The 22,159-nt window shown below is 31.7% G+C and overlaps 1 protein-coding gene across 6 annotated transcripts in view; it reads right to left on the bottom strand.

Annotated features, from left to right (window-relative positions):
- Positions 1-16,135: 16,135 nt before the first annotated feature.
- Positions 16,136-22,159, bottom strand: part of CSMD3 (CUB and Sushi multiple domains 3) — a 1,090,811-nt gene continuing 1,084,787 nt past the window's right edge. For all 6 annotated transcript variants that reach the window (XM_074316364.1, XM_074316366.1, XM_074316365.1 and 3 more), the window contains 2 exons: positions 21,802-21,937; positions 16,136-18,086 (listed from right to left, as the gene is read on the bottom strand). In XM_074316364.1, coding sequence (XP_074172465.1) covers positions 17,927-18,086; positions 21,802-21,937 — 296 coding nt within the window. In that variant the 3' untranslated portion in view covers positions 16,136-17,926. The remainder of the gene's footprint in view (positions 18,087-21,801; positions 21,938-22,159) is intronic.

The following is a 22,159-nucleotide window of genomic DNA, read 5'->3' as shown; positions in this document are numbered from 1 at the left end:
GAGCCTTATAGAATGGCTCGGTTTATGCTTAACCTGTTTCTGCCCCTAAGGCATTGTCTCTGCCTACACCTGGAGGGTGCTTACAAGCTACTGAGGAATGTGGTGGGAGCAGCCAGTTCCCGGACACAGAAGATTGATGGCTATCAGGTAATTGATAGGATAATTACTTTTGGGAGTTTCAGTGATTTTGTATCCTCTATGTAAAAGTTAAAAATTTACATTTGCTAAGGTAATGCATATTTTCTTTGTTAGGTTACCGTACTCAAACTGCATATATTGGTGAAGAAGAATAAACTCGGGACTTCAGCAACACTGAAGACCTGCAGCATTAGCATTTGTGTGAGTGTCTTTTATTCATTCCCACTCCCCCATTTAGGTACTGATCGACTTGTGGCGGCTGGCTCCTCACAACTATAGAGGTTAAATGGTTATTTCCATCACATAAATGCCTGTCTCTGAAAAGGAAACAAACACTAACTAAAGTAAATAACTACAAAAGCCTGTCATCGTTTTAGAGATATATAATACATTTCTAGATTGCATTTCATATAATACTGTGGTGATAAAGAGATAACTAGCATTATAAAATTGTGGTTAAGCATTCACCTTTGTGAAATTACCTTACTATGTTGATTTTCTTAAAAGTATCTCTGCAAAACCAAGTCTTACCATCTCACAAAACGATGATGTCTGTCAATAGATTGATAGAAAATATAATACCGAAGACCTTAAAATATTTGTGGATAAATATATAACTCTTTTGAAAATTTGTCACTGTAGTTTTACATTTACGTTAAGGCTTACCAAATTTACTTTAAGAGTCTGTGTCAGCATGTTAGACTAATATGAACCAAATAACTCAATCTAATTTCCTGATATTCACTCGAAATAATTTTCATTTCTTAAGTGGACAATGGCATGACTTTCTGAAATTCTGTTGTCTGTATCTATGAGGTTGTTTTGCTCATTTGTTACTTTTTGTTTTATATACTACATATGAGTGAAAGCACATGGTTCTTGTCCTTTTCTATCTGACTTCTTTCACTTAGCATAATACTCTCAAGATTCATTCATTTGATTTCTGCTATGTAGTCGAATTGTGGCTCAAAACAGAGATTAAGTTGAGTTATATGAAAATAATGGAAGTTATATTTCTTATACACTTGCTTTTGTGACCTGAGATGTGAACCTGCTAAACAATGACTTGGGAATCAATCAAGCTACCTCACATAACTGGAGGTACATTGAAGAATGTACACATGGAAATAAAGACAACAAAATCTCAGAATTCTAGGACCTGCAGTATACCAGGGCCTCAGGAAACATAAAATATAATTTAGAACCTGAAAGATACACAAGAACTGTAAGGAACAGGTTATCTCTATGTGCCCTCAATAGTAAGACTTTATTACTTTTCTTTGTGGTGACTCACCTTTTCTCTATCTCTGTTTCTATTGTTCCTACTGATAATAATCACCTCACATTTTTTTCTTCCTCTATTATCCACCTACATCATCTATGTTGTTACCACTTTTACTTATATCTTCAGTTAATAGGTGCAATCTCCTGCTTCTTAGTGAGTTCTCTGTCTTTTCAGCTTCTGCTCCCACTATAAGTACTCATATTCTACTTCTGCATTTCCAATTCGAATTCCTGATAGAATATGATTGACCCAGTTATTCACCTTTATATCCAGTTGAACAGAATTTTTGGTGCTCACCAGCCATCACCCCTTAGATTAAATGTAAGCATTATAGGTTAAATATTTTTGCTTAAATGGGAATTTCATATCCACATCCCTGCCATAGGATGTATCATAAAATTTACAATGTGTTGCTTACTTGCATGTATTCTTACTGTCACTTTGCAAATTTATTTGATTATGCATTTCTATGAGAAAAATATTTTGAACATACATTCTGAAATTTAGTGTATTTATTTAGATATAATAAACATGCAGTATTGTGCTAATACCATAGGTACTTTAGGACATACTAACCCAATAGAATTTAAAATTGTTGGAAAAATTAAATAGAAAACTAAGCTACATTTACTTCCTTCAATTCCAAAATCATTCTATCTAAATAGCTTCAACTCACTTTTGATATCACACTATTGGATTAAAAGAAATTACACTGACTGACGATAGTAATGGTAGTAGTATCAGTACTAAAAATAACAGCAGTATTAGTAGAATTAGTAATAAAGGAAATAGAATAATAATAGTACTGCTATTAATGATAGGTATAGTAGTGAGAGTAGTCACAGCAAACATTGGCTGAGTGTTTATTATTCCAGATACTATGTTGAGTTTTTACATATTTTTATTTTAATCTTCATGACTCTTTTTTTTTTTGGTATAGATATTAAATATATTTTCAATCTATAGGCAAAGAAACTAAGGCTTAAAGGGCCTGTATGAGTTGCTTAAAGTCACATAAACCAAGCTCATAGATACAGAGAACAGAGTGGTGGCTATCAGATGCAGGGGATGGGGAGTGGGAGAAATGGATGAAGGGGGTATAATTTAATTTAAAAAGCTATATTATAGAAATAATCTATATTTTTATTTATATTTTTTAATATAAACTTTTTGTTATGTAGGCCAAAATTATATTGGATATCTAAATATCTATGTACACAATTATTATAAATGTAATGAAATTACATATGCCAGGGGTGCCAAAAACATGTATACAAGTGGACACTTTTGTCCGTTGCTCAAGCAGTAGTTTGCTGTAATTAGAAGTGTCTGGATGATGATGGTAACCACTTTGAGCACCTCTTATACTTGCAGACATCAAACATGACTTGTATTCATCTTTTGTTATCGGTGTATATTGAGTATTAGAATTTTAATACAATTTTCCTTTCTTAAAATGTGTATACATTTTTGAGGTACCTCTGTATATATATTTTTATATGTATGTATATGACCCTACAGAAATATGTGGTATGTGTGTATCTACAGAAATAATTCTAATTCCTTGGGAATAAAACTTTTCAGCTGAAACCTTTTAAATGAGATACTCTTCCTATGGGATCTTAACTTCTTCTTAAGAGTTTATTTTGTTACTTCAGGGTTAGGAATTGATAAAAGACACTGGTTACCTTTACAAATGGCAGACGTAAAAGGAAATCAGAACACAAGAGAGGAGTGAGGTCAGGGACCAGGTTATACCTATCCAGTAAAGGCACTAAAGTAAATAGTAAATTCAATTACAATGATATAAATGAAATGAGAGCAGTAGGAGATGGTATTTAAAAGCACATAGTAAGGTCACAACCTTGGGAAGCCGTCTCAGAAGATGTGCATAAGATAACACAAAGTATAAAAATTAGATGAAATAGGCTTGGGGGTGAGGGGTGAAGAAAGGTAGTGCATTTCAACTAGAGGAAGGGGGCGATGCTCAGAGGCTTAGAGGAAAGAAATAGGGAATTGTTTAGTATGGTATAAGCTTAGAATGGTTCAGGGAAATGCACCTTAAATGTTGCTAGAGAGATAAACAAGAATAAAATAATGACTGATAGTAAACATAAATTTTACCCTGAAAACAATAAGTGGAGTGACTTAATCAGCACTCTAGAAAGATCAATATATCCCCTTCAGACAATAAACTGGAAGCAAACAAGAGTGAAAGCAGACAGAGAGCTAGGAAGCTCTTGTGATAATACAATTAAGAGAAGATGGCAGCCCGCACAATACAGCGCAATGGTATTTGAGGTTTTCATAATTTCTCAAGCAAATATGAGAAACTGTAAAACATTACAAAGTTCCACTAAAGCTTTTCTCTCTGTTCTTATGATTTTCTACATACAAAATACTGACTTAGCAGACATATTTAGGAATTGTGGTCTATTAGACAAAAAAAAAAATTTCCTTCTAAAACAATCCCCCTTTATTTTATCTAAAACAGTAAACTTATCATTAACAAAAATATTTATTTTGGAATGCCACAATAAACTTTGTATCAACATTTTCTGGTAACACACTCTGAGTGGGGAAGATTATTCTGCTGTCTTTAAAGGGCCTATTAGTTGTCATGGTGAGCTGTGTATACAGGCAGCTCACCAAAAGAACCAAGTGGAATTTGGTTAATTTGATTGCTACTACATATATCAGAGATATATTTAGGGCATCCACTGGACTCTTTCAAGCTTCATTAGATCAGAACAAAGTTGTGAACACGTGAGAAGATGAAAGACTTGGACGATCTTTGCAAAATCCTAATTAATCTCATTACACAAAAAGAAAATGAGACCATTAGAGTTCCAAATTTCACATAAAACAACTTAAAAATGAATATTATTTATATTCTGATACATTATTGAGGATAACATTAAATTCCAAATCTATATATACTTTCTTCAAGACTCTTTGGAAAGCCTACACTCTGGAACACCTCCTTAACTTCTGAGTAGATCTATTGAATCAATATCCAGTTGAATTTTACACATTTCAAGTAAGGTCTCAGGAGAGTCTGATAACAATAAAATTTGAGAACCTAGCATAACAGTGTAAATACTAGAAATAATTCCCACTAATTTGATCGGTTGACTAGCATAAATAATTTGAAGTATGTTATAACGATACTTATTTTTTGATAGTACAGAGCAATTAAAATGAATTATTTTGATATTTTACTATTAAGAAAGTATTATCCCTCCATGAGAAGCATCAATACAACTTAGTAATAAACAGCCAATTCCACCTGCCTGTTATATATTGATCATCCATACCTTTCAAATACCTGAATCATTTCTTCAGCATGGGTATTTCCCTTCACCAGGACATTTTCCCAAATGACTGCCAGTGAAATCTTTAGCACATGTGTTTCCACCTTGTTTCAGCCACAATCCATACCCCATGCACCACTTGGGATGTAAATAAAAATAAAACAACAATAATAACTAGTATTCATTGATCACTTTTATTGAGTTAGGTATTAATCTAAGTACATTACTGATAGGAATGTATTTAAACCTCACAATGGCCCAAAGAGCTAGGTACATCCACTTCTATAAATGAAGTTCGTGACATACACATTTCCATCAAATCAGAGGGAGCATACTTTGAACTATTCCCACATATTTTCAAAGGAAAAAATTTGAAGAAATTATCTTATTCATTAATTTGCTTTTGAATACAACTTAGTAGACATAGTAATGGAAGACAATTCAATTAAGCCCCATTTAAAATTAAATACTTTATTTTAATTTTCTATTTTCTATTTGATTTTTTTGGTTGTTGTTGTTTTTCTTCCATGTTGACCATTATTTCTCTTGCATTTGACATACTTCCTCTTTCCTCTTACTAAGTAAATTTCCTTTTTTTTAAAGAAGTATAGTCTCATCTGTCATATCCTAACTGCACTTTTAAGTCTATTCTTAGAGGTTCATAAACAATAATTTCAGTTCTCTGTTCTCAAATGTAAAGTTGATGGGCTAAAACTAATTGATAACAAAACAAGCAATCATGCAATATTTATTGGACAGCTACTCTATGCTTTACATTATGCTTAGCTCCGTATGAAATGTATATATATATATACACACACACATATATTTACATATATTTATGTATATAAAGATATATTTAAATATAAATATTTATATATATATATTTTTTTCTGTCCTTAAGGGCTTTCCACATCTATATATGAAATCAAAGCTAATTGATAAATAATTTGTAAGCTTGCTTACAACTGGTTCATCATATTGTAGCTACCCATTTTTTAGGATGAAAGTTGCCAATCACCTTTAAGAACTTACCTGATTAAAGTAGAGCTATAATTTAAGTAAATCTGCTTACTTTGGAATGTCTTTTTACCCTGGTAAGAGAATCTACCAGATAGGAAAATAAAGCTAATAAAATGTCCTTAACTTTCTCCACTAAATTAATAATCAGCTCCTTAGATTTCTCCCAGTTTGATTCTAGTTTTCACAAACTTTCAGGCTCTTGGGGCTTTAGTTTCATACACTAACTCCTAATGCTCTGTTGCAAAAAGTGGTCTTTCTCTTTTCCCTTTAGCATAGTTAAAATAGGTTGGTGTTAAAATAACAACAAAAACAAAACCTCAAAAATAAAAAGCAGATGTTAAAAAATACCAAGGGAAAATATAAAAATAAAAATTGCAAATGTAAAACTGTGTGAAATCATTCCAGACTAGTAGTTGTTTGTAAAGAGAAGTTGTCTGTAGTGTTCTACTTGTCTTTACTATCTTCTTTTCATATTCTCATAGAAAATCCCACCCTACATTTAGCTACAAATAAAAATTGCTTGCCCGATTCAAATGCTCGAGGGTGATACATATTTCTAACCACTTATTTGAGATATGAATGAATCCCCGAGGCTCACGATATTTAAAGTTGGGCTTAAGACATTCTCTCTCATTAGATCAACTTACCTGTTATTTCTCTTGTACTTCATATTGGCCAGTGTTACTATTCTCCATCCGTTCTCTCCATCCCAGAAAATTGGAGAGTCCATTTAGAATTCTCCTTTAATCCTTTGTTACCTCTACAGCAAACTCAGCCTTTACCACATTTTCCTAAGTCCATCTCCCCTCTCCCACCCCAATGCACTCTTCCTCTTCAAGCCACCTACGTAGAACTGCTTTACACCACATCCCTGACCCATTTCATTGGAATACTTTGCAACCTGACGTTTTCTTCTAACTTCATCTCCCTTAATGCTGCTTTTCTCTGCTTCCAGAGCGATATATTTTTCCCTAAACAAAAATTAAATACTGTTACTAAGTCTAAAATCGTCACTGAATCCCAATTTAATATAAGGGAGAGTTGAATTTCGATAGCCTTGCAGACAGGGATTTTCTTGATCTGTACTTCTAAACTTTCCTGTTTTATTCTTTATCTTTCCTCCAAATGTACCTTAGGCTTCAAGGTTTCTAAACTACATTTATTCTAGCATAACTGTGTCTCTCTATATTATATCCATGTGCTGCGATGCTGCCTGAATCTTCCCTTTACTTCACTTTTCCATCACCCTCTATCTACCTTTTGGACATTTACTCATCCTTCAAGAATCAACTAAAAATATTTTACTTTAGAATCAGCTTCATCCAACAAAGATAATCACTTCTTCCTCCTTGCTTTATTAATCCTTAACACACACTTTGTCACTTACCACAGACAACTTTTGTGATTTGAAACCTCACTGTGGCTGCTTTATAGAGAACAGGTTAGAAAAACAGGACTAGATGTGAAGAGTGCATTTAACAGGCAATTGCCCTGAGTAGTCCAAGAAAAGATAATGTTACTTTGGACTAAGATGTTGGTGATGGGATGGGAGAAGAATGAATAAATCTAAGAAATATTTAGTAATGAAAACTGACATGACATTAGCATACACTGGCACATGGGAAATGAAGGTGAAAGATTTGTTGGGGGTGACACCCCCCATTACTGGCATGATAAATGTAATAGTTGGGGTGCAAATTATCAAGATAGATTCCAAAATTTGGAAACTGTCTAGTTTTGATATGCTGAATTTTAGGTGAAGGCAAATAATTGAAAGTTTTAAAAAGGTTTAAAATAGGCAAAACGTTGTTCCTTAGGAATGCTAATAATGTAGACAAAAATCAACTGTAACCTACGATATGCAATCACATACACATTATCTAGAAATTTCACACTATACATGTATTTGTTTCAAACCACTTTTTTAATGGGCATCTAGTAGTTCTCATGTTATGAAACTAATACGTACCTATGCTATGCTATTTAAATATTTCCTAAATATACGTTTAAGGTTTATAAAGCTATGTCCATAGTTTAGTAAAAATGTATTATGATAAATTATAAAGATGCAGTAATCAAAAATATGTACAGTGGGATAACAAATAATTCCTTAAGATAACCAGCTTAAAAAAAACATTTTAATTGATAGCATTACTGAAATATCCTGCAATTAAATTAACACATTCCCCCAATTAAAGCTAAAGGAAGAAATAAAAGAGCTGCATTTTTTTTTTTTACGCTGAACCTAAATTTTGCTGCAACTCATATTACCATTGAGTCTAAAAAAGAATACATCTGAAAAAGAGAAAAACAGCCACTGACATTCAGAAGCTGGCCTGGTACAATCAGATAGGATTTGGTGCGGCTACAAGTTAGCCTCGCATTACAGACAGAACCTAATGTTTTCCTATTAAAAATGGAAAATTTCACAGATAGTCAATATTAGATGACTATGATGGTAAAAGTAAGACCACTCTATAACCATGTCTGAACAAAGACAAAACATGAACATTATCCAAATCACAGAAAAAACCAAACATCCCCGTATTCTGACCACTATGAATAACTGTTACTCCTTTACCAATTATGACTAAACTCCAGTCTAGTGTTTTCTCCTCCTCAAGATTTATTAAAATACCCAATTGTAGAATTACCCCTGCTTTCAATACTAATCTGCTTCTGTAAACACTCACTCAAAACATCTAACACAAGCCCAAATCCTACAATAAGTCCATTCTAATAACCTCTTACTGAGATACACGATGATTCCCCATGGTGTGCATGAACCTTCATCAAGACAAGTAAGAAAACAAATGTCTTCAAACATATGTGTGCTCCTGGCAGTCTTCTCCTGAAGGACAGTGAAACTGACACATTTAAAATGTTTTCAAACACGTGTCTTCTCTGAAGGACAATGATATTAACATAGTTAAAATCAAGTAAATGCAAAAGAGTTGCATTATATCAGATGAGAAAAACACAATATTAAAGCATGTTTCACTACAAAGAAAATAACATTGAATAATTTTATTTCATTAAAGAGTTGATGTTGGTTAGTTACTGACATACTTTCAAGAAGAAAAAAATTGCTTAAAGAAAAGAAATTACCTGGAGAGCACAGATGAAGTGCTATGAACCACTCTTGAGAGGACAATTTATCTTCATAATATTTTTAATGTCATTTCTGTCTTAGTCATTATTATATTTACCAGAAAATACTTTCAAGAAAGATCATTACAAATCCTTCTTAAAATTTATAGTACTTAACACAAAGCAGAATGATTTCACAAATGCAGCCCTTTAGTCAGGAGAGAAATGCAGGATTGACTTTATTTATCCAAAAAAGACTGATTTAATTTTATGCAAGTTATAATACTCAAAGATTTAAATACAGAATTGCAACAAAAGCATTAAATACAATATAATGTATACATAATGTATTATATACATATACCTATTATCTTCCAAGGTAAATAATGGATAATGGATGTCAACAAAAAATTTTCTTCCCACTTCAATTGCAGCCTTACTCAGTGGAGTAAGCTACAAAGACGAAAAAGATTTGACCTTGGAAGGGTTCACATAATTTATACAAGATTCAGACCTTTCATCACATAAATACATTAATATATTAGCTGTAAATAATGTAGATAAGAAGGATTATAAGAGTATAAAGGAATTAACAAACTCACTTTGCTTTTGAAAGCTACTCTGGATAGGTGTTAAAGACCATAAAGGAATTGGAAAAGAATGTCAAAAGAATACATATTTCTGTGCAGTTTCTCTTACTTGAGTGTTTTTGTTAATAAAATGCATTTAGAATAAAGATATTTTTTTTTATTGTATCTGAAAAATTTGTGTGTTCTTATATTTGATGCTTTAGTGTATTTCAAACTAATACGTTGAAAACACTAATGCTTTTTCCTCACCCAGTCACTTTTGTGAACTACAATAATTAGGGTGGTAAAATCTTTCCACTGTGACTAAAACTCACACCGAAACATCAAAATTTGTAAATAAATCTTTTTTGACTTACACTGTGTTGTTCTCAGTCTACAGCTGCAGATATTAAACAAGATATATTGTTCAAGATTAATAATCTGGTTCAGATATTTAGCTAGCTTAGAGAGAAGCTAACCTCCAGACAAATTATAACCCTGAATATTTATATAGTTGTATGTATCTTCCCAACATGCCAAAGGTCATATTAGTCTTTTTATTCCCTTCTAAATTATGTTCTAAGAAATGCTGGTGATCTATGTAATGCAAATCATAGGTATCCCATAGTTAAGTATTTTCAGAACTATCTCATTTACATTCTCATTTTCAATATTCAATATGCACATTAACACGTTATATGTCCTGAGAATTTCTAGAGGAAAACTGTTCTCTTCAAAGTTTTCTAAATTATTTTTGGCTGTGGGATTTTTGTTTCAAAAAAATAAAAATCTATTGAGTATTTGGATGGATACTGGTACCTGTGGAACACAATATGGGAAACTGTCATAGATGCTTCTCAATACACTGATTGTGACCTGTTGAAAATAGTGGAAGTAGTAATGTTGTGTATTGAGAATATGGAAAAGTAGTCACATTCAAAGGTGTGGGAAAACAATCAGTGTCATTCATGACTAGTGAGAGCACAAAATGTCATAAACTGATTTTACAGTCCTAACAAAATTTCAAATGCATCACATCCTTGACCAAGCAATTTCAGTTCTAGGAAGTCAACCCATAGATCTATCGGCACATGTACAAAATAACAAAAGTACAAACTTATTTATTGCGGTGTTATTTATAATAACCTGAGATGGGAATGCCCATGTACACATCTATTGATATATAAATTGTTGTACGTCTGCATGCAGTAGAACAAAAAAGCTTGTTATGTCTTGATAAGATTCTCAAGGTATGATCAAATTTAAAATCAAGGAGCAGAAAAGTATGTAGAGTATTCTGTCATTAGGTAAAGCCCAGGAGAGCAATTATTAACTTCTGTATGCATAAAACTATTTCTACAAGGGTAAAGAACACATTAATTTGACTGAGTGAGGTTCATGGGACTTAGTATGAGGACAAGGATAAGAGGGAGTCTTTCGCTTTATATTATTTTATTCTTTCTAATGATTGAAGCATAGTAATGCACTAAAAATGGAAAAACAAATAATTACAATCAGTTCTGCTGTAATGTGACATATGTGTTACTAAAATCACCATGGTAAGCAAAAATCATGCAATAAAAAGCCACAAGGTTTGTGAGGAAAAATAGGGTTAGGGGTATTCACTCACTTTTTCAGCAGCACATGAAAAAATAAACATAGACGCCTAATAAAAATGATAGGACAGTTATACACATATTAAGTGGTCCAAAACTGCATGTGTACTACAATATAGTACTTTACCATGAAAAAGACCATAGGTATGTTTCTGAAACTGCGAACAGCTTAAAGAAAGTCAAAATATATAGATATGTAACAAAAATCATCTATTATTCAATACATTTGTTAATTTTTTTTCATTTCTTTAACTCATTTAAACAATTTGCTGTGTATAGACATTATGCCTTTTAATTCTTAAGGTTTTTTCATTTATTTATTTGTTTGTTTTCATATTGACACAGCCGATGTGAGTCTCCTGAACTGTTCAATTATCACTGCTAAGTCTGGATATTTGTCTAAGCAAAGATATCATCAAAGTAAAATCTACTTATTTTTTCCAACAGATATTTATTGGGTGCCTATTATGTGCTTGACATTGTTCTAGGTATTGTAGATTGTAAACAAAGAGCCAGCCAATTAAAGTGTAATGTCATAAATTCCCCAATAGGGCTAGCACAGGTTGAAATAGGGATATACGTTAGCCGAAACCAAGCCCAGACCTCGGAAGAGGTTTCGAGAGAAATCAGTGGCTCAGCTGAGCTCTGAAGACCAGTTGAAATTGGGTGAAGTTTGGGTGAAGGTTATAGGAGAAAGAACTGGAGAAAATTTGTATGGGAGACAATGATTCAGGGATAGAAAACTACATACGGAAAGACCTCTTTAACCCCACCAATGATTTCAGTGCTTTAAACATTACACATCTGTTGGCAACGGTCATGATTTGGGCCCTCATGAAGTTTAGCAATCTTACCTTTTTCTTCATCAAACTATACATACAAAGCATACTCTATACCTCTAATATATCTTACCACAGTTTATCTGTTAAAAGAGTTATTTTTGTAGGACCATGAGTCCTAGAATAGAGGAGCTCAAATTCCCTCAAGTAAAATCTACTATTTAAATTTTAAACTATTTTTCATTTAAAGCTATTATTTTTTTATAATGAAATTAACATATTTGCACTCTGGAAAAAAGTAAAACAAAAAAAAAAAATCACAATCATTCAGAACACTCCTGATAATCATATCTACCTACTACTTACATTTTATTTCCTTGCTTCAAGACATTTGTGTTTGCATACGTGTGTCTTCGGAAGGAAGAGAAAAAGTGAGGGAAAAAAGGGAGAAACAAAAAAGAGTCATTTTTGTTTCGAACAGTGAGGTCTCTATATCATTAAACTTTGAACTTAATTTTTAATAACTACTTATAAATGTAAGGTCATTTCTAAGACAACACCAGATCAGTGAATATTTATGCTGCTGACACACTGATAACTAGTGATATATTTTTCACTATACACAAATAATGAGTGATTTGAAAACCCATATCAAATACTCCTCTCTGATTATTTCTTTCCAATAGCCTATTGAGTAGAATTACTAGATGAAAAGGATACTGATTCTACTTATTCACTAGATAGCATGTCATTAAACATAAACTGACCTTTGTCTTGACTTTCCTAATTGAGTTCTATGGAAATTGGTAATTTTTTTTTCTTAAATTGAACTGCAAATAATATTTTATAGGTGAAACTTCAACTAATAAAGATTCCTAAGGAAACATATACAAATGAAATTTTTTAAAAAAGGTAAGACATACATACCCACTGAAATTATGAAAAGCCTATGATCATTTTTCAAGAAATGTCCAAGGTTTCCATGATATTAAATTGACCTAACATGCAACTATCAAACGAAATCCATCAAATTTTGAATATTCTGAAGAATATATATTAATGTCATATAAACCAAATCACTTCTATACTCCTTAATCATTAGACCCCCAAAATGTAGTATCTTATTCAGCAAACTAAAAATTTAAAAATAACTAATTTATAATTCTATAAAAGTCAATTTAAATTCGTAGGAAGTAATGGAAAAGTGCAACACATACATAGACATACAACAGATATTACACATAATCATTGTAGAGCATCTTTTAGATTTACTTTAATAATTTTTATAGCTTGACAAGACTTTAAGTTGCTGCAGGATAAGATCCATATGTTTCTTATATTTTGATTCGCCCACTATCCATTACACTTCATAGTAGGTTAGTATACACTTGTTTAATGTTAGGAAATATTTGTTGTGTTAACAAATTAAGTGATTGGGGACATTTTACTATTTATACTCACTCCTTCCCATTAGGTATTTTTTGTAAGACTTTGTGCTGTTATTTGGTAATCAAAATCCAAATTAAGCACTCTATTTTTATTGCCAATAGCATAAAAGAGCAAACAGTACTTTCTTCCTTCACCCATCACAATGTACTTGTATTTGATGTAAATTCCAACATCTAAGGCAAGGTTCTTAATCTGGTATGCAGATAAAATTCAAAGAGTTTGCAAACTTGGATGAAAAAAAAATTATACTTTTTTCTTCCCTGATCTTCTAATTAAAATGTAGTATTTCCTTTAGTAGTTGAGCAACAATAATCTCTGTTTTTTTCACCAATAAAAACTAGATATTTTCATGTCATGTTAAATGTTGTATCTCAAAATATTACCGATGATACTCTTCAGAATTACAGTTATTAGTCCCTCTGTGTATTTAATGCATCAGAAGTGTGTATATATACATATATATGTATGTATACACACACACACACATATACTCCTTAATCATTGGATATATATATTTAGTATCTCTCTATATATTATATACTTACATATTAGGATGTATGCTAAAATATGTTGTAAAATATTTTTGTAAGTATTTTATTATGGTTAATTTATTTTGTATTTCATTTTATACATTCAAACACATCATTCTTAAAAGAGTGCCACAGCCTGGGAAAAGTCCTGGTTTAAATATGAAAAGAATAAGAATGTTTGCTCTATTGGCTTGCTCTGTAATCACTTTGTTAATTTGCTTATAGGGATTACAATGCTGTAACATGATATTCTCCAGATAACATATTTCATTCTAATAAGTTCCTTCAGGAGATACAAAATCTTAACTCAAGGGTGTGAAGAAGATTCTTGTTGAGGAGGAAGGCCTTTTGGTTCCTTTTAATTTATACCATGTGGAGGGTTTTATATTTTTCTCCACAGCTATATATCTCATTGGTCCTGTCAACACACACAGGTCCATCTCTGTTTTCATTGGTATGCTAGTCCTAGTTACAAACCAGGTTTGTATCTTATGAGAGTTTAAACACAGATTTCTGGTATTGTGTTTTGCAATACAATTTATAGCTAGAAATTTGAATGTATAGAATATACTTCTTTTTCAAGAAAAATAAAATTATTACACATGGGAACCTATTAAGTGTTGGTAAAGTATCTCCACGTGTTCACTGGTTCCATTGCTTTGTATACTAAAGAATGAAATCTAATGTCCTGTGGACATTTCTATTCCCCCAGCGGCTCTTAAATCTGCTCTTAAATGACTTTAGAATACTAAGCTCATGAAAGTGATGACAATATTTCTCATATTTTTACAACATGTATATCTTCTCAGATCAATACTCAGAGAAGAAGAAGAAGAAGAAGAAGAAGAAGAAGAAGAAGAAGAAGAAGAAGAAGAAGAAGAAGAAGAAGAGGAAGAAGAAGAAGAAGAGGAAGAGGAAGAAAATTAGTATTTCTTTCAAATTTCAGCTTCTATAATTCCATAGAAGAGATTTTTTTAACTGACTATGGCTATTTTAAATTTATAGATGTTCACAGATTAATACTTTGATAGGCAATGCATTCTGTTATTCTCTTTGAAAATTATCTACTTTTATTTATTTATTTATTTATTTATTTATTTATTTTATCCAATGTTATGTCCTTTTTTTTTCTTACTTGTAAGTGAAAGAACAGATAAAATAAAGCTGACCCTTTCATCTATTTCCACAATCATTATCATCAGGCCCCAGTATTAAATGATCCTGGGTGAAACCTATGGCTTTAATATTCTTATATATAAGCGAAATACAGGAAGACTCTTTAAAATTACTTCCTTAATTGATATTTGCTAAGAGTAGAATTTAAATTTTCTAACAACAAAAAAAGCATACATTTATCAAATCATCACATTGTACACTTTAAATATCTTGTAATTTTGTTAATTTTGCTTCAATAAAGCTGGGAAAAATAAAATTACTTCCACTAGCATTGCTGCTAAGTTTTGAGAGGGTTAAGGATAAATATCATAGAAAAAGATGAGAAATAATAAAAAGTTAAAAAGAAGACATGTAAAATAAGGAAAGAATACTAAGAAAAGCATCGGAAGAGAGAGAGAACAAAAAGTAGAAAAAGTAAGAAAAAGAGAAAATACAGACAGGAATAAAAATAAGATAAATAACAACAGAGGAAAATATAGAAGGCATGCAATGAGTGAAAGATAGAGGTAATATTTAACAAAATTAAACAAGAAATTATGATTATATCAAGAGCATTTATTTCAAAAATGAAAGTGTAAAAAGCAGAGAAGGACTATAAAGGCTGGACTTGGAGGTTTTGAAGTATAAAGAAAGAAAACATTATATTTTGTGAACAAGAGTTCTCTAATAAAATTGAACTTAACTTGTGATTTGAAATTTATAGAAAGTTAATAACTTTCTTGACTACAAAAGTTCACTTGTTCCATCCTGGAAACGTAGACTTGTTTTAGAGTATTAGTTTAATGTAGCTATTCAAATGTAGTTATTGAGTTCACACTTAATGCATCATATTAAACATAAGTATCTCTAAGAAAATATACCACAGAAAGATTAGAAATCATCAGGTATACCTTAACTTAGATGGTATTAAAATGTTTACATTCAAGAAAAATTCAAAGATGAAGTTCTTATACTATTATTTTTACTGGGAATCTATACACTTCTAAAAGAGTGTCACATTTGGTGAACTATAGAATATGAAGATGAAAAACACTTATTTCATTATATGTTGCTAAGTGTGTATAATACTCAGTTTTGGAACTTTAAAACACCAAATAAATATGGGCTGTTCATTCCTTTTACTGACTAGTAGACTGACAATTTTTGAAAAGAATACACATTTTACAAAAGCAATTATCCATTTTTATTTTGTTTACATTGCACTGAAAATTTACATCATACTTTTACAAAGTTTTTTTTTCATAAAAATATACTTCTTTACAAAAGTGTATGCATTAATATAAGAGGAGTAGCCAGTTGCAGAAGAAATTGTTTAAACAAGATCATAGATGTATTAACCTTAACATTAATGAATGAATCATTGTTATTGCAGTCATTTGAATAAACAAGAATAAATAACTGATGGCATAAAATTTAAAACAGCATCCTGTCAGTAGAGTACAATGTTGAGAAAATTGTATGAATTTCCAAAACAAAGTATCTCAAAGTGGTTTACAAGAAATTCACTAAATGTTGTCGAGATAGATCCAAGCAGCGCTCCGGGAGCATTGATTTCTCTTAGGCACTCTGTCTCATGATACAAAAAGTCAGGACTGTTTACAGAGTTATCCATATTTGAAAGAAAACATAACCGAGAGATCATAGTGGGTACATGATTTATTCAATGAAATGAAACATGCTAGAGGGGAAGACAATGACCTATTAAATCAAAATGCTGGCATTACTGTGAGATAGTTGTAAATGAGCCACCAATAACTTGCAAATACACACCATAATTTCATAATGAAAGAAACCTGTCATATCTGAAACCTATTTCTTAAGAATAAGAGTATACAAAATTTAAAATATATGAAAATTTGGTAAATCCACAACTTTGTGAGACAACTTTATATTGGTGATTAGAAAGACTAGATTTTTTGTTATGTTTAGGGGCTGATCCAAAATATATGTCTAACTCATTTTGTTAGATAAAAGTTCAAAATAATGTCAAATAAATTTGAAAGCTCAACTGGAAGGAAAAGTAGATGCATCATAAATTAAACACAATAGATTAATAGGTTCTACTTAGTCTTTCAAAAACATTGGCAAGTTTGGTAAAAGATGATAAGCTTGGTGTCTCAGATAACTACACAAAAATCATTATTATAGATAACTTTGCCAGCTAAAGTGGTTTCTGGAAGACAAAAACAGATTGAAGCAAGAAGTTAAACTCTAACCCATGACTCACAGAATACTACTGGTTACAACATCATGAGAGAAATCAGGACGATGGCATGATGATCTTGCCATTTGTAGAAATTATGACAACCAGTCTAAAAAAAAAATAGCAATATGATACTGAAGAACGAAAACTAAAAAGAGTCAAATCAGAGTGAGTAATTGTGTCTCTTCTGTGGTATAAATTAGCTCATAAACATTTCAGGGCTTGACTCAATCTCAAATGGAAATAAGGAAAACAATGAATGAATAATGAAGAGCCAGTAGAATGGTGTGAAATAACACAATTATGGATGTGATGTAGTGCATGACAGTTAAAGAGAAGCCAGTGATGTACTGACTCTGGTAAGTATAGCTCTTATTGTCTACCCTACATCTTTTTCTTTTTTAACCCAGTCCCTCTACTATAGTTTATAAAGCACAGAAATACTGATAGTGGATGCTCCTCCAATATATGCAAATAAGTTTATGTTTTAGAATAATCTCCTTTTTTAAAAAAGCAAATAAACTGTGAGTAAGCACTCTCAGAGTGCAGCCGAATTTCTGTAAAACGCTCCATGGTAAACATGAAGAAGAATTATGGTCCAGTTTATGAAAAAACACTCTTCTCTGTCATTCCTCAGGAAAAGGTGACCCAGCAAGTCCTGAAAAGTGTGCTTTAATTTGTTGAGCAGTGAACTAGTGTGCACTGTTTTGTGTGTCGATTTCCAAGCTTCGGAAGAAGGCCAAGGGTTGCCGTGTTATACCATTGTGCAGACCGTGTTCAAGTTGGGATCGAATCGCACTGCCTTCCCTTCCACTGACTTCGCATTGGTGTCATACATGGGATTTTCAAAAGCTGCTTGGCCATTGTTATTTTCATGAACTGAACATCCTGTATACTGTGTTTTGGGTGCAGTCCTGTGGATGAGAACATTGATTAGCTAGGTGTTAACTTTCTTCTAGAAGCAGCATTGTAGGGCTGAAACAACATATACTTGAGTCATCATTGTTAATGGGTAATGGAGCTTGAAAGTGTTTACTGAGAAATCATAAACTCAATACATCAAATTTGAACAATTAACCTGTCACTTTTAAATCCTGACCTTATTTACAAATAATACATATTTATATACAGTACCAATATGAGTAATACAGATATGAATAAGTGATATTTTATGGCTGTTCTCATAAACTTTCTTATGAAATAATGTTATCATTATGAATTAGCATGTATAATCTAAATGATTTGTGATGATGATGGTGATGAATTTAAATCTCATTGCTAGTCATTCATTCATTTATCAAATATTTACTGAGCAGCAATTATGTGCCAGGTAGGATCCTAGGCATTAAATATATAGTGTTGTTGTTGTTTTTTTTAAGCATACAAAGTCATTGCTTTCAGGGAGCTCATATTGTAGTGACAGAAAATAATGTATAAATTACAAATAAACAAAAAAAATAATAGGTAATGAGAAATGTATAGATGAAAAGGAAAATGGTTGATATGATAGGAAGTAACTGGGAGCCACTTTAAGTAATAAGGAGACACATGTCTGAGGAGGTGAAATTTAATCTGAGGCCTGAAGGACAAGGAACTGGTTCTGCACTAATCAGAAGGGGATTCAGTAGCAGTGGACAGCTCATGCTGAGGCTTAATTTGTGAAGGTACCTGGGGTATCCCAAAAACATAAATACAGAATGTGTTTTAAAATGATATACATTAGAGCAAGTAAATTCAAAATCTCAAAGACAAAATGACTATATAGATACTCAAGCCATGAAAATAGTTTCCAAAAAGCTACTGATAACTGAATGTTTCCCGTTTGTTAAAAAAACATACAAAGTCTCGGCTGGCTGCTTTAAGCTGGTTTGAATGACTGCTTAATTTTTTTTATTTTTTTTTTATTTCTCTCACCTTTCACTAATGCTTATTTCTAATTTCTCTTTCCCACATCCCACTGCATAATTTGTTGATATATGTAACACACTCAACGCATAATTGCCCCTACTTGTTTTGGGGACCTAATTCCTATTAAAAATTATGTGTGTGTATGCGTATCTGTGTGTGGGGGGGTGTGTGCGCGCGCGCGCGTTTCTCAATTCCTTTGTTTACACCAAGCATCAAAATTTCAACTATATTTTACCATAATTAATATTTGTTATTATATACTTTTTACTAAGGCTTTTTCTGAACTTTTCTCTATGCTAAAAATTGTTGGGTGATTTGCAAGACATTTTTTTTTTAAAGCTATCTTAAGTTTCTTTCAATGGCATCATCTATATAATTATATTGCTCACAACTTATTTTTGCCAGGAACATAACTCTAATGGGAGCATATTTGTCTCTCTTTTTTCAAACCAGATTTACATTAAAAATCATTAAAAGCAACGTAATATCCTTTCCATTAGATAAGAAACATGAAGGTGTAATGGGATTTGTTTGTAATATTGAGCAACAAATTTAAGGAAAATAATATCATCAAGCTTCAGGAAAAAAACATTTATACCATCAACAAAAAATAACTTGAAATGAATCAAAGTTCTAAATATAAGAGCTAAATCTATAAAACTCTTAGGAGAAAACATTTAGGTAAATCTTTGTTACCTTGATTTTGGCAATACTTTCTTAGATATGACACTAAAAGAACAAGTAAAAAAATGGGGGGAAAAACAGATAAATTGGACTTCATCAAAATAAAAACTTTTGCACATCAAAGGACACTATAAAGTGGAAATACAACCCACAGAAAAGGAGAAATATTTGCAAACCATAAATCTGATAAGAGCCTAGTATCCAGAGTACATAAAGAACTCTTACAACTCAATAAGAAGACAAATAAACCGATTTAAAAATGAGTAAAACACCTGAACAGGCATTTCTCCAAGAAGATAGACAAATGGCCAACAAATACATGAAAAAAAATGCTCAATGTCATTAGTAATTAGGGAAATGCAAATCAAAACCACAGTGAGATACCACTTCATACACACTAGGATGGCTATAATAAAACAGAAAAACAAAAACAAAAGAAAACAGAATATAATGTGTTGACAAGGATGTAGAGAAAGTGGCACCCTCATACATTGCTGATGAAAATGCAAAATGGTGCAGCTGCTGTGCAAAACAGCTTAGTGTTTTCTCAGTAAGTTAAGCATAGAATTACCATCCAACCTAGCACTTCAATTCATGGGTGTATATATACTCAAAAAAATTGAAATGGGTGTCCAAACAAAAATCTGTACACGAATGTATATGGCAGCACTATTCATGTAGCCAAACAGTAAGAACGGTCCAAATTTCCATCAACTGATAAATGGACATATTCAAACAGAACACATTCAAACATATGATGGAATATTATTTATCCATATAAAGTACTGATGCACAATATAACATGGATGAAACTTTTTTAAAAATATTAACTTTAAGAAGCCAGATATAAGAATGTCACATAGTGTATGACACTAATTATATGAAAGATCCAGAATAGGTGAATCAATACAGAAAACAGATTAGTAGTTGCTGAGGGCGGGGTGAGAGGAATGAGGAGTGAGTGCTTAATGGGTACAGATTTTCCTTTGGGGTTATGAAAATGTTCTAGAACTAGCAGAGATGGTTTCATGACATTGTGAAATTACTAAATGCCACTGAATTGTACACATGGAATGGTTTAAATGGTTCTATGTTATCGGTATTTTATCACAATAATTAAAAAGACTTGCATACCTTGCTTTAGAAATAAATTTGGTGATGATTTTATTATCAATGAAGTTTAATATTAACAAGGACTAAACAGCTGCTTATACACAATTCTTACAAATTTATGTAATGTTAAATAAATCATCCTCAGATAATACAGAGACTGACATTTGTAATAAAAAATCAATTTTTGAAAAAATACATTTAGTATTATTCATTTAATTACCTGGTTATCTACATTATTTTTTCTTCTTGATAAGGGATGGTCCTAAATAATGGAAAATTGCATAGTAAAGCCCCTCACCAGGATATTGTAATATATATAGTGAACAGGGGCCAACTAATAATATGCATAGTTCTATACTAGATATAACACAAATATCACATTAATTATATAGTCTTCTGAAAGCAAAAGAAGGTAAATAAGAAAATTAGAGGATTTCACCAACTGGCTGCCTAGGTAAAATCAGTCAGTATTGTCATGTGAACTAAGTTCTCTCAATATGTCTGACAGCAAATATCACTTTTTCAATCGAAAAAGTTCTTTCAATATGTCTGACAGCAGATATCACTTATTCAACGGAAAAGTTATTCAATGGAAAACTTCACCTAGATTTTGTATCTCTAAAGTGATGTAAAAATAACTTAAATGATTAATCATGTGCTAGAAAACTGACAAGCAAAAAGAGAAAGGGTTAAGTTGAATGCCTGTGCAATTTAACGGAGCAATTTTTGTTGTGTGTATGTAGGGGTGGTGAAGGGGCAGGCAGGGGAAAGACGGTTTTCAACAACTGTGAAAATATTTGGCACACAGAGATTGCAACAATCCAGGAAAAAAAAAAAAAAGAAATTAGGATTTGAACTAGAGAAGTAAAAAGAACATTACAAAAAGAGTTGGAAAACACTTGTAGTTAAAATCAACAAACTTACCTTTGTTTATAAAGATAAAATCCAAAGCCTGCAAATATAAGTGCAAAAAAAGGCACAAGAATAGCAATGGCCACCGAACTACTATTTGTACCATGAGGTTGATTTGAAGAATTTAAACCTTCTGACATATTCAGTCCTATAAAATAAAATAAAAAAATAAATAAATTGTAAGTACAGAATCAACTCTATGTTATCACAATTGAGTTTTTTATTTTATGAACTAATAATTTCTTCCTTTCTTGGAAACATACCTAGGGTAGAACAATAATTTATGAAACTCCTTCAACTCATTTCCACAGTTTTACACGATACCTGCTATGCATAAGATATTTTTCCAGAAAAGGATACCAAATTAAAA

This window comes from Rhinolophus sinicus, linkage group LG12, assembly GCF_036562045.2.
Source record: "Rhinolophus sinicus isolate RSC01 linkage group LG12, ASM3656204v1, whole genome shotgun sequence".
Classification (NCBI taxonomy): Eukaryota; Metazoa; Chordata; class Mammalia; order Chiroptera; family Rhinolophidae; genus Rhinolophus; species Rhinolophus sinicus.
This window is presented reverse-complemented; position numbering and strand designations above follow the sequence as displayed.